The sequence below is a fragment of the Lipophrys pholis genome, assembly GCF_963383615.2.
Source record: "Lipophrys pholis genome assembly, chromosome: 9".
Lineage (NCBI taxonomy): Eukaryota > Metazoa > Chordata > Actinopteri > Blenniiformes > Blenniidae > Lipophrys > Lipophrys pholis.
This window is the reverse complement of record NC_137639.1, coordinates 9220809-9233579: the sequence shown is the minus strand read 5'-3', so window position 1 is coordinate 9233579 and position 12771 is coordinate 9220809. Positions and strand designations below refer to the sequence as shown.

Below are 12771 nucleotides of genomic sequence, written 5' to 3'. Positions count from 1 at the left end.
TTTAGTGCTCATGTAAATGGGGCAATCTGATCCATCAAATAGACACAATTATATCAGATTTCCGAAAAAAAGGGGGATAGCAAAACAGACAGTATTCTGTGAGAGTGATGAGTTTACATTAATAGTCTTCACTCTTACTGTTGTATATTTGCCTTATCCATCCATCCATTTTCTCCCGCTCATCTGTTTTCGGGTCTCGGGGGTGGCAGACTGAGCACTGTCACCCAGATCACATTACACCGATTAAGAACCTTTCCTGTGGGTGGTGAGCCCACGGGAAGGTGGCGCCCGGCGTGGGACATGAACACACTACCTTGAGATTGCGAGTCTCATGCTCTATAAACTGAGCTAGCCGGACACCTACTATTTGCCTTATTCAGAATAGTATTTTTTGTGTTGTGCCTTCAATATGGACAGGTCTTGTCCGTGAGTCCGTGAGCTGGTCATACTATTGATTGACGTCTTCTTACACTGTAGCTACTGAGCTAACATTTTATTAGCCTCTGGCTCACTATTGATGGACCTGCCATGCCTACTCATGGGTGCTCAACGACTGATCAGTTCACTTATGCTTAGCACATAATCAATTGTATAAATCTGCGTGTGTATCCAGTTACACATTGAGGTACAGCCTACCATGCTTCTATGAGCAGTGCCTTCCTGCAACATTCTGTCTTACACATCGAGCCACATAGAGGTGCAGAAAGCTCCCTACTCTTGGTACACCTTATTGCTTGCCCCCACATGGTTGTGTTAACAACAATTTTATTTGTGTCCATAAAGTAGACCAGAGTGCTGTTATACGGAGGGATTCTGCTTAGAGGTTCACGGGAAGTGGCTGAGCCAGGTAATCCACTAGCCATCCATTGGGGGTCTACCCCCCGTGTTGCTCCAGGCATAGATTATAATCAAGATCCTAGAAATGCTGATTTCTCCCTGCTCAGACAAATAATAAATGTTCAAAATATTTGTGTAATATCAGTGGGATGATTTCTTGCTGTAATCCAGCATCAGTATGAGGGTGCTTTTACAAGTTCACACGTAATCCTGGCTGCTGCTAAATGCAGAGGGAGAGCGCGATGGGTGAGGTCCTCTGGAATGAGTGTATTTCATTCTTTTAGTCAATAGATGCCAACCCTGATCTGTTGTAAAAAGGAAAAAGGTACAGTGTGTGAAAGAACACTAAAGTGAGCTGCCAAGTCCAGCTTTTATTAGCTTTTACTCCCTAATGGCACAGCAAAGATAATGGACTCTACTGAGCTACGGTATCAAATGGCTTTGTAAAATGTGTACGTGAGTATAAAGACAGTAATATCATGCAAGGTTGTTATCAAGGACCGAACGGAGCGAATAAATACAATGTGGATCTCGTGTCCATTTGATCAACGCAATGCAGTGCACTTATTGGAAAGTGAGATGGATGACTATCGTAACTCTGCAGGACATATCCTGCTTTATATCACGGCATGTGGGAATTATATGACGGATCAAATGCTTTATAGAGATCTTGTCTTGATGGAGAAGACATGGAAATAAAGTGGAGTGCTATGGTTTCGTCTGTATTTGACTAGAGACAAACACAGTTCACATCTGTAGTAACTTACTAGCTCGCAGGCTGAATTTGCTACTGCGTATGCCAGCAGGTTTCCTGATCTTTGGATTTGTGGTCACACTCATACGCTACAGCTATCTTCAGCTCCATGTGCTTTTCCCCTGAGCGCACAACGAATGCAAAGACAAACATACCCATGCCTGCGGCGAGCCTTCAAGCCCATTGGCGCAGGGCCGCCCCCCCTTATAATGCTGAGCTTTATATTTTTTCTTGTCAGAAATGAAACACAACATTAAGCCATTCATTAAAGTCAACTAAAGCTAATTATCCTTCATTTACCCAAGTGCCCGTGGGGCAGGAGAGCCCCCGTATACTTAGGCCCAGATGTGTCGATGAGTCAGTGTGGAGATAGCAGACCGCAGAGGAGGCTGTTCAGTTCTCTCGGGGTCCTGCGGTTTTGAGGCGCATCAGATTCAGGGTGGGGGGTGGGGGTGGGGGTGGGAGGGAGTTGGGGTGGGTGGGTGTGTGTGTGTGTGGGGGGGGGGGGGGGGGGGGGCAGTGGTGGGGTCGTGACGCAGGCTTGCTGCCTGGATGCTTACCCTTATGACACCGGTGTCAGTGTAAAGCAAACACTGAACATCAAAGTTAAAATATCAACCATGAGTGTTGTTCATCACTGACTATTATATTGTCTAGAAATAAAAATAAATAGTAAGTTGAGTCACAAAAACCAATAAGTTTCATTCAGATTGCCCCTGTTTGCTGCAGGTGGCGACAGTGCGCAAACAGATTTCTTTTTTTCAATTTTTTTTTTTCATTTTTATGTTTTGGCAGCTCCAAGTGGAAGTGGGAAAACCATAACAGTTGGCAGGATGTCATAGACCAAAAACCAGATTACGTCATGTGATTTAACTCCTCAGACCTAATTTCTTCTTTTCTGTCTGGTACCTCCACCAAATGATTAGAAATAATGACTGAACCACTTTACCTCAATTTTACTGCTCAGGATGAGGAAATCTTGCCTCTGTTACTGTGTCCAGTTGTCTTCAAATGAGATATTTGCTCATTATTACTTTTTAGAATTTCTGTTTAATGCAAGGTTATAAAAAAAGAAAAAGACGTTTCTGTGTATGGTAAGTGTGTAGCTGCTACTGATAATCCTGATAATCTCACGTTTTGATAGGATACCATCCAGTTAAGAATTCATGTTTTTAATTCAGCCTTAGAAGCCAGGTGTGTTTTCCCTGACTGCTGCTTTAAGCAGCTAAATGTTACATGGTTTGGTAAAACACCATCTGGTCCTTTGTACAAGTACTCAGTCATAAGCATTTGTGCCCCAGTAGGCACAATGTTGAAAGTGCAAGAAGGGTTCGCATGGCAGCTCACTGCACTTTTCATATTTCATTTTAACCTGTTTTGAATTGGAATTCCTTGTGACTGATCGTATCAGCCAATATGGTCCGCCATACCTATGTCTGTTTTCGTTAAGCCCCATAGCAAGATCAGAAAACTGCATTCTTTTCAAGGTAGAAGACCATAAATTTGCTCCATGAAGATTATAAAAATGCCCCTGAATGATTCCGTCATGATGCATTGGAAAACCTTTGAAGAATCACAGCAAAAATGGGAGCCAGACCCTGTGTCTGACACTTTAAATGGATTTGGTGGTAAATGTCGCATCTAGGCCCCGATTACACGACAGAACTGTAGTTAGCATGTTGGACCACTAGTTGCTGTTGCTGTTTGTTTTTGTAATGAAACCACTCACACATGCAGCAGAGAACATTAACATTGGGAGTACACAGACATCCGTATGGACAGACGACTAAGTTGGATTGTTAGTACAGGTGATTCTCTATTAAACTACCAAGTCCCAGGAGAGTCTGGGCTGAGAATCATGACACTCTGGAGGCAAACATTGGTGTTATTGTTCATCTACTCGGCATGTGGAGCAGAACTATTTACCACGGCCGTGATGCCCATGTGCCGCAGCAGGGTTTCAAAAAAAGTTAAATTTTCCTCCCGTTACACAGAGACAGTTGGATTGTTATCAAAAAGTTCCACCTTGGGAGCCGTTTTCAGTGGCCCCCAGCAACGTTATCGTGTAAACGGACACCCAAAACGCAAAAGGCTTTGTTATAGTTGTCCGTTTCAGTAGTGTGTTTGCTCTGAAGGAGGGGTTAACATTATTAACTTGGTTTCTCATGCTAAATAGGCTGAATCTTCAATTTTATGGCAAATCCTTTCTTAAAATGATTCATATGTACCGTGAACAGACTACTTGTGCAAACATAATGCATGCAATGTTTTTTGTCTTACACATCCTAAAATGATCTAATGCAGAATAGACATTGTGGCTGTTGTAAGATATTATAGTGCACGATTTGTGTTTTTTTTATATTAATAAAACAATGTCATTTTTCAATTATGCTGTCATGTTAAGCACGTTTACGAAACTTGACGAAACACATTTCCAAGTTAACAACTTGGAAATCTGACCCGGCAAATCAGTCCACTGTGTTTTTCCCTTGTGGAGCAAGAGGAGATTTCTAACTTTCCAACATTTCTGAAACACGTCGTAAGTGTTTAAATGATGGTCCTGAGGAGGAAATAGCTCTGGAAAGCAAAAACTCACTTTTGAGTTTTTTGGAAGCTGGCCTAATTTAGCATCTGTCATGGAAGGATTTGACTTGATAACCTACCTCTACGTGCTCAAGCCAGCGGTGGTAACCCAAAGAGCACAAGGGAACTGTTACCATATTGTGCAAAGCAGTGGAGCATGACTTTGAACTCTGAGAGGACTGATGGAGAGGAACTTTAATGCTCGAGGTCATTGTCGGTCCTGTAGTCTTCTCAGGGCAGGTTTGTGTCGGCTTCTTGCTGGTGTGATCGACCTTCTCCGAAGGGGAAAATACACGCTGTCCGCACTGACCGTCGGGTGTATTAATCACCATGTCAGTCATGCATGTTTTTTTGCTGGTACTTCTCCGCTTTGAAACGTTAATCTCCGAGTCGGGTTTTCGCTTTAACTTACTGTCAGTGAAACGAGGCATCAAAGAGCTGAGCTAACCTGCTATTTTTTCTTCTTCTTCTTTTTTTTTTTCAAATCTCCTCACAGATCCTCCACTGGGTCACAGATGAGAAAATAATGAGCGACCTAATCCCAACATTAGCTTTTTAAATCGGAATGCGTATGTTTTAAATCATTCTCGCCCAGCAGCGTGGTGATAGGAAGCAGAGCATGGGGGAAAGGGAAGGACAAAACGAAAGAGTGAATGAAAGAGTGTGATCCAGAGTAACCTTGTTAGGACTAAGTGACGCTGTGCAGAGAGCCTCTTGTCAGTTGGTTGGCAAGACGAGCTTCTTGTAAATGATTGTCCTCTCTGTCAAATGGCTGATTTCTTTTTTTTTTTTTTCCCCCTCTATTTGTCTCTGCTGCAGAAGTTTCCTCTCAAATCTTGCAGCTTTCCAAATTTGTATCTGTTAAACATTTCTGCCAGTTTTCATCACAATTGTGTTTTCTTTTGGCTGAAAAGTCAAATCGACCTTCTGCGAGGTTTCCCTGAAGGCTGACAAGAGGACAAAACGACATTAAAACTTTACCGCCGGCCCACGGCTTAATGAACGATGGGTCACTTCAGGTCATGCTGCTGTGTCCCACCTATAAATCAACTGCAAACTAAGTTCAGCGGCAGTACAGGGCAGTGTCAGCGTTCATAACCTTTTCCCAGACAGAGGAGTTGTCGGCGTGTGAGTAAGGAGATCACAGGCTGGCTACAGCTCCTTTCCCCTTCACAGCATTATAAATGTATGTGTGAGGAGGCCCTTAATGGCTGCTAATCCAATTTCTGCCACTGAAATCAAATCTTACTGGCGCCAGTAGTTCTCCCCTTCCTTCACAAATAATGGCTTCTGCTTTGGCCTATTTATGAAAAAGACGAACGGGCCCAAATTCCAGATTTACCTTCCTTAAGGCCACACGAATGTTCTTCAAAATTGTTGGGATATTTATTTTTTCCGTTGTTTGGCCTCCGTCATCCCGCCTCTGTGTCTTGGAAAAGTTATTAATTGACTGCCTGCGTAGAGTGGAGGGATGGGAGGTGGGGGTAACACAAGAGCAGGGGCTGAGTCTTCAGTGAGCATAGGATCCCATTTACCGTATGTCCTAATGCCTTCTCGAGGTCAGCCATCGATTTTTCTCAAACCGCAAAGCAATGAAGATAAGATTAGGCCTTCGATTCCTGTGCTGCCGCCGGAGCCGTTAGCGGATGAAGTCACTCGGCGTGTGCCAAGAGTCGGTGCATTGCTCTTTTTTAGCGGGTCATGGCCTCCTGTGATTATAGGGTAATGCGAAGATGCCCCCCACTGTAGCCTGAGATCCTGAGAAGAGAAAATCCAATTCCTTTTTAACTGTGTTGTTAGAATCTGGGAAACTCTGTCCGGTGACAAAAAGCAAAGAAAAGCCTAAGTTTGGGAGAAATACAATCCTGTTGCATGATGCAGGCATTTGCTCATGTAAACTTATCCATATTCTTGAATTTGGTTCTCCTTTCCAAAACAAAGATATTAGCTTTGATACAGATGAAGAAAGCTCTGGCTTTGGCTTCTTGCTCCCTTTGGATATGGAATTGACTGATTATCTCTCAGTGCATCAGTTGGACATGTAGTCGTATTGCCATTCCACAAGGAGATATTATTCTGGAGTGCAAGCCTAATAATATGATACGTCTAATGGTGCTTCGCTCTTAGTTGGACCTTTACCATGCCGTCGTCCCAGTTATAGCTGAGGGCCTCAAATGAGGAACGATGGGACGTGGAGAGGGGCAGGGGAGACGGGGAAGGAAAAGAAAAGGCGGTATATCCGGAATCTTTTCAAGAGGTTATTGACCACAGTGTGCGTGTGGAGGAGTTTAATATTTCTCTGCTCGCTGGTTTGGCAGCTGAAAGGATTGGACATGATGCAAAAGTACTTCTCAAGCTTACATAGGTGATACGGCGGTTCACAATGCCTGGCGCGCAGACATAAAGGGCACGTTTATCACTCACATGCGCTCGCACACACTCAAATGCGTGAAAGAATTCCACAAAGGTCAGTTTTGACAGCGGTAAACAACCCAGCCACCACAGGCTTCTGATTCTGACACACGGAACGTTTTGATTCGCTCTCGTGATTTTTCTTTTGTTTTGTTTGTTTGTTTGTTTGACTAACTTCTCGGTTCAAACTCAAAGGCAAACGTCAAGCTGGCAGGGAAAAGATCGTATCTATGGAGGAAAACCAAACATTGGTGAAACTGTGGTTTTGCTGGAGTGATCGTAAGAGGGAGCCAGAACGGAAAGAAAAGGAGACATGGGAATTCTAGTTTTCTGATAAAAAGTTGGCCTCATTTGATTTGGGCCTTCATTTGCCAGTTGCGTCTCTAAACAAAAACAGCGAATGATTTGAAACCTGCTGTGCCTTCCAAGACAAAATTATCTTTACATGCCCCGAGATTTATGAATTTGTTCTTGGTTTTGAAAGCAATTGAGGCAAATTAAACTGTTTCCTCCGTGAACCCTGGTAATCAGCTTAAGTGATTACATTGGTCGTAAATATGAGATGATGAAAGCTCAGCGCTCAGACTGCGTAGTGCCCTGAGGAAAGGCTAAATAGGAGTTCTTGGGTAGATATGATGAACCCTCTCAGACAGGCTGATACAGACAGATACAGGGGGAAGGGGCTTCTGTGGGGATTGGTTGCCCTCTAGCTGTCAGCATTGAGACTTGGTTATGAAATATTGTCTTCATTTGCATCAGAGTTGACTTCATAAAGTTCCATTAGTTCATTTTGAGTGAGCCGTTTGATAACAGTGTTGAAGAGAGGTGTGACTCGAAGGAGAAAAATAAGATTCTCCATAAAATGTCTCAGAAGAGTCAGTTTGATCACGTTTGCTAAACAGAACTATATCTTCCAAGCCATATTGGATAAGACTGGGACAGCTGTATTGCTTTCTGCTCAGCATTGCGACAGTAAAATCCATCACTGCATGCTCTCACTGTGTTTTTTTGACAGCTACAGTTTTGATTGTGAACTCTGAAAAGCACGTATCAGCTTTCAGAGTCTGTTCTAAATATAGACATTGTTCCCTCAGTGTCTTGTTTATAACATGTGTAAGATGATTCTGGCTCGGTACTCTGTGTTGACAGGCGTCAACGTCCAACAATGAGAGACAAAACCACTGGAGAACTTGTGAAAAGAAATCCTGCTCCACAAAGTATGAGGGCAGTAACGATGAAGAGAGTAGACATGGATACTTTACCCATATAATACGGCCTATGGAGTACCATTAAAGATTCATGGAATATGCCTTAAAATACTTTTACAATACTTGCTCTATTTTTGGGGGCAAAGTACTATCTTTGAGGTCGGTTCGGATCAAACTGTTGACTGACTGAGGCATTGGACGTTTTGCGGGGATTTTTCTCTTCTTAAATGCAAAGAACGTTTGTAATTTAAACCAGGGTGATTGTTTTTATTTTCCCTTTAGATAGTATTCTTTGTTTTTGTTCTGTATTTAACTGGAAGCCTGTCTAGCGTGTACGCCACCTTTTAGCTTTAAGACGTCAAAGAAAGTCAATAGATGGATGAATGTAGTCAAAAACACGGCAAATAGACTATTTAAGATATTGGGAAAAAAATTACTTATTGTTTTACTGTATTTTTGCCTCTGAAGACTGTATCCATTTGTGTTTACACATTTTACCACTAATACTTGTAAAAGGAAGGAGAGAAGGCACGTAAAAGCCAAATTTCACTCAGAAAGCTAATAAAAATGCAACTTATCACGCAAGCATCATTGGTCTTTGAACCCGTGAAATCCTTTTGTTTTTTTCGTACTTCGGTAACTCGGTTTGCAAAAGCGCAGCTGAATACTTGTGATCGTGTGAATGTGTAAAACTCTTCAGAGTACAGATCTCCTGCCCAGTCCTGAAGCAGCCAGGAAAAATACTTTTTAAACTCAACTCTCACATATTTATTTGTGTTTCAAGCAATTGCTGTAAATGCAGGCTTTTTCACTTTAAATGCAGCCTTGCGTCCAAGGAATGGCCCAAGAGGGCTTTGCCCATTACAGAGGGAGTTTAATGCTGCACCGTGTACTTTATTGCCGTCAAATGTAATTCATCTTGAGTTGATTGCAGCGAAAGCCGTGTTTATCAGGCACCTAGCAACGCTGTTTTGAATGAAAATTACCCCTTTAAAAGCAATTAGGAAAATGAACCTATAGGCCAAATGCCTTTGAGCTCCAGAGTAACTTTTACAAACATTACTGTACAGTAAGCCGTACAAAAAAAATCTAAAGTGGCATCAGCTAAGCAAGTGTATAAAGTCCAATATTTTTCAAGTGAAGGGTATGTATGGAAGAGATGTGAAAGCTGTTTTCAAAGGGATATTTTAACTAGGAGCTGTCTGCGAGAAACTTTATTGCCATGGCCCAGAATTGGCAATGTGACTCAAAATACCAAGATTAGATTAATTGCAGGAAATACCTCCGAGATGGTTTGATGTTTGCATGCATCTGTATTATTCATTGGGAGACCCTATTAGCAGAGCAATGTCTTGCTTCCTCATGCGTGTCAGCTTAAACGAGTGAATATTTTGAAATCTACCTCACGGTGCAGCCATGAGAGTGGGAAAGGTCCTTCGCTGGGGTAGCGGAAAGGCCACCGCAATTCAAACAAATACGAGAAGGCAATTAGAGATAAGGCTGCGTTTTACACACCGTTACCTATTTCTTTGGGAGAGAAAAACGGCTTGGACAAGTGCATTAACAAAGCTCAGAAAAAGGTAGAGTAAGCTTGCGCTGAAAAAATTTGTTTTTCTGCAGAGCTTTCCTGTGCTTCCCCCCTCAGCGAACCATAGCGTGGCTCGGTCCTTTGTGCACTAGATCAGGCTTCAGATAGGGTCTCATCATCCAAGCCTTACTCCACTTTTCCCCCCATTAGATTTTCTTTTCCCTTAAATTCCCTCACACTCACTCCCCCCTCGCGCACATACATCTCGCACACACACCTCGTTATCTTATTTGTGGCCTTGGCAGCCGGATTGTTGCCTTGTGGTTCGGTAGCCTGAGTTTTCTCTGTCACAGAGAGCCGTGGGTGCAGAGTCTCCACCACACAAGCCTCCATGAGAGCAGGAAGTCGGCTCCCAGCATGCCTTGCCCCATCCCAGCGAAACCTGGGATGGATTAACCCTGGGCAGGGGGACCTTTCCAACTTGGAAAGATAGTTATGCAACTCCCCATACTTATCTCCCCTCGCGTTTGCAGTGACAGTGAAAATCATTGTCCTGATCTGTTTATAACCGGGATTCAGTTCTGAGGATTCAAGCGGGCTGAGACCAGATATGGAATGCCATCTCACTTAAGATTTACTTTTTATGAATCAAATATTACTTTACTGGAACGAGCAGCCTCGAGGTTAGACCAGTGGAAAGTGGGGGTTCTATTCCGACTGAGGATAGCGTCAGGAAGGGCATTGTTGTACTCTTGTACAACCTAAGAACTGAGCAGCCAAATGGTGCCGTTTCATTATTGTACAGATATGGAGTGTATAACTTGTAAGACATCAGTAGCTTTTAAAAAATCTTAATCATTAAGTACAATTTGAGTTACCTCACGTAATCCCGTTGACTGTCCTCTCCAGCCCAGAATAAACAGATTCCATTCCAGTTTGCAATCTTGTGCTTAATCTTTTGTCCACACCAACCAAATGCTGCTCCAGCGTATAATCTGCTGAAAAACTGTCATACTCTGAACAGATCAACTTCACAAACCTAATAAAAGAAATCTATTGATACTGAGTTTTAATGAATATTCAGGAGTGAGTGGAGAGCTTAAAGTTGTGGTATACAAATGGAGAAAGCAGCAAGTACATTACCTAAGAGATGCAAAGAATCTCCTTATATTGATGAATTTCATGTATTTTTCCAATGTCAAATGAAGAAAAACCTGATACATTTTGCCCTTTTCTAGTAACTCCTTAGAGGTTTGTTTTGGTCACTCTATAATGAGGAGTTTACATATTTGCAGAAAATGTACTTTTCTTGATCAAAAGCAGAACCGCAATCAGGTTGCGTTTGGCCCCAAGGTAGAAATGAGCTGGACTTGTACTGATTGAAAGAAAAAGAGATGTACACACGAACTATTGAGGCACAACATCCTAAATTGAAAATACAGAGGGACATTTGAGCATATTTGTCATTCAGCTTTAAGTATTTCAGTAACGCATTCTTCCAAAGTAAATCACTTGCAAAGCAAGTTACCCAAAAAGTAATTGATGCTCAAATGAGCTTTTGGCCGCTTGAGGGTTGGGTGTCTCAGGGCGAATGATGTGTTGCTCAGCGGGTAATCCGGCCTTCGTGTGAGACCTGCAAACTAAACCAAGTCAGCCTCCAGAGGGAATGTTGGGCTTTTGCAAAGTGTAGATGTGTTGAACGTAATGATTCGGAGCCAAAAACTACATTTGATAGCTACGCTTTTAAAAGTGCCTGATGTACCATACCTTTAATGGTCAGAGTAACACAATATAAGTCACTAAAGTTACTTGACATGTACATTTTCTTAAAATAGAAAGAGCAACTTCATGGAAGAATATTCTGTGGGTTTTTTTGTCCGACAAACTGCTATGTGACGACTTTATAATACCTCAAGCCTCAATTTCTTCATTGTTGCTATTGTGTTTAGTAAGGCCACTAGAGGGCAGCTCCACTTTCCTATTAATATAAATGTATTACCATTCCCTAAAGACCACTACTCAATATATCTGTGGTTTGCAGAAATGTTCGATGCTCTTTCAGGCCTGGAAATATGAGCTGCAAAAAGAAACCATGGTGCAAGACTTTAGCACAAAGTTACCTGAAGGATAGTTGTTACTTGAACAATATCACAGCTATAGGTAGTAATTATCAATCGGACTAAGTGGTTTTTTTTCTTCTTCTTTTTTCTCTTTTTGTACCCAGGTGGTTCAGGGAAACACCGAACCAAAGAACCAAAGAAGAAGAACAAGCAGAGGCTGCGGTTTCGAGCCCAGAACCAGCACAGCGACCACTTGGCCTCCGCGCGCTCCAGCCAGTGAGAACTGAAAGTATCCATTTAAACAAAGAACCAACGCGAAGCTGCTAGCTGCTGCTGCTGCACCCACATTCTGACTGACGACTATCACCAATCTCTCGGCCCTCCCCCAATTGCCTCCCGGCCCTCCCTTGACGTCAGCCTCGACCCTTCAGGACACAGCCACGACTCACGGTCCAAAGGAAAAAAAAAAGAACACAACAGTTAAAAGAAGAAAAGAAAACATGCTCTACGACGTGCATTGTGAGCAACAATATGCTAAACACAAGCCTCCGCCCTCCTGCCGCACTGACCAGCCAGGTAACTCCACCCCCTCCTCCCCACCCACCAACTCCCATCCCTTCGTCTTGCCTCATTGGACCTTCACAACCTGATATCACTGAACTAATCACTTCCAAATCATTAGCTATGTCGCTACCGACCAGGGTGATGGAAGACCAGAGGAGGGGAAACCAGAGGTACCGTGGTGGGGCGGAGTGCACTGGAGAGAGCGGGGGGGAGGGGTAGGTGAGGTAATGAGGGGAGTTGGCATGCTGAACTGCTCGGGGGGGGGGGGATGGGGGAGGAGGGGGGGGGGGGGGGGTGAAAGGATGGAATGAACCCTGAGGATGGAGAAGCAAAGGGAGGAGGTTCGGTTGAAGCAAATGATGCTGATGGACAAGAAAATGGCATCTTGAACTAAGAGAGACTGTTTTTTTTTTGTTCCTATATTTATGTCGACGCTACCCTCACCTTCCCTTCTGAATGGAGACGGAGTGTTTCCCATGCGTGGCCTTTATGTTATGTACATTTTTGAGAGTAATATTAAAAGAAAATACCATGCATAGTTGCAAAATATTTTATTCTCAGCACAAACTGTTTACGTTTCAGACCGCTTTATGCTCTAACTGTATAGTGTGGATAAGAAAAAAAAGAAGAAATTTAGTTGTTCGACTAGCATGGCAACAGACTCGTGTACATAGTTGATCTAATTATGAAAAGCTTATTACTGTATTTTCAGTATTGACTCGTTCACCGTTCTAAATGTTTTAGAGATTACAAAAAAGGTTGTAATACAAGCTACAGATTAAAATGATCAAAAAACTAATAATACCCATAGCCACCACATAGCTA

At 42.8% G+C, this 12771-nt stretch overlaps 1 protein-coding gene across 3 annotated transcripts in view; it reads left to right on the top strand.

The window, feature by feature from the left end:
* The window catches only part of rspo2 (R-spondin 2), a 65981-nt gene extending 54140 nt beyond the window's left edge, over positions 1-11841 (top strand). For all 3 annotated transcript variants that reach the window (XM_080470632.1, XM_080470630.1, XM_080470631.1), the window contains one exon: positions 11547-11841. In XM_080470632.1, coding sequence (XP_080326758.1) covers positions 11547-11662 — 116 coding nt within the window. In that variant the 3' untranslated portion in view covers positions 11663-11841. The remainder of the gene's footprint in view (positions 1-11546) is intronic.
* The last annotated feature ends 930 nt before the right edge of the window (positions 11842-12771 follow it).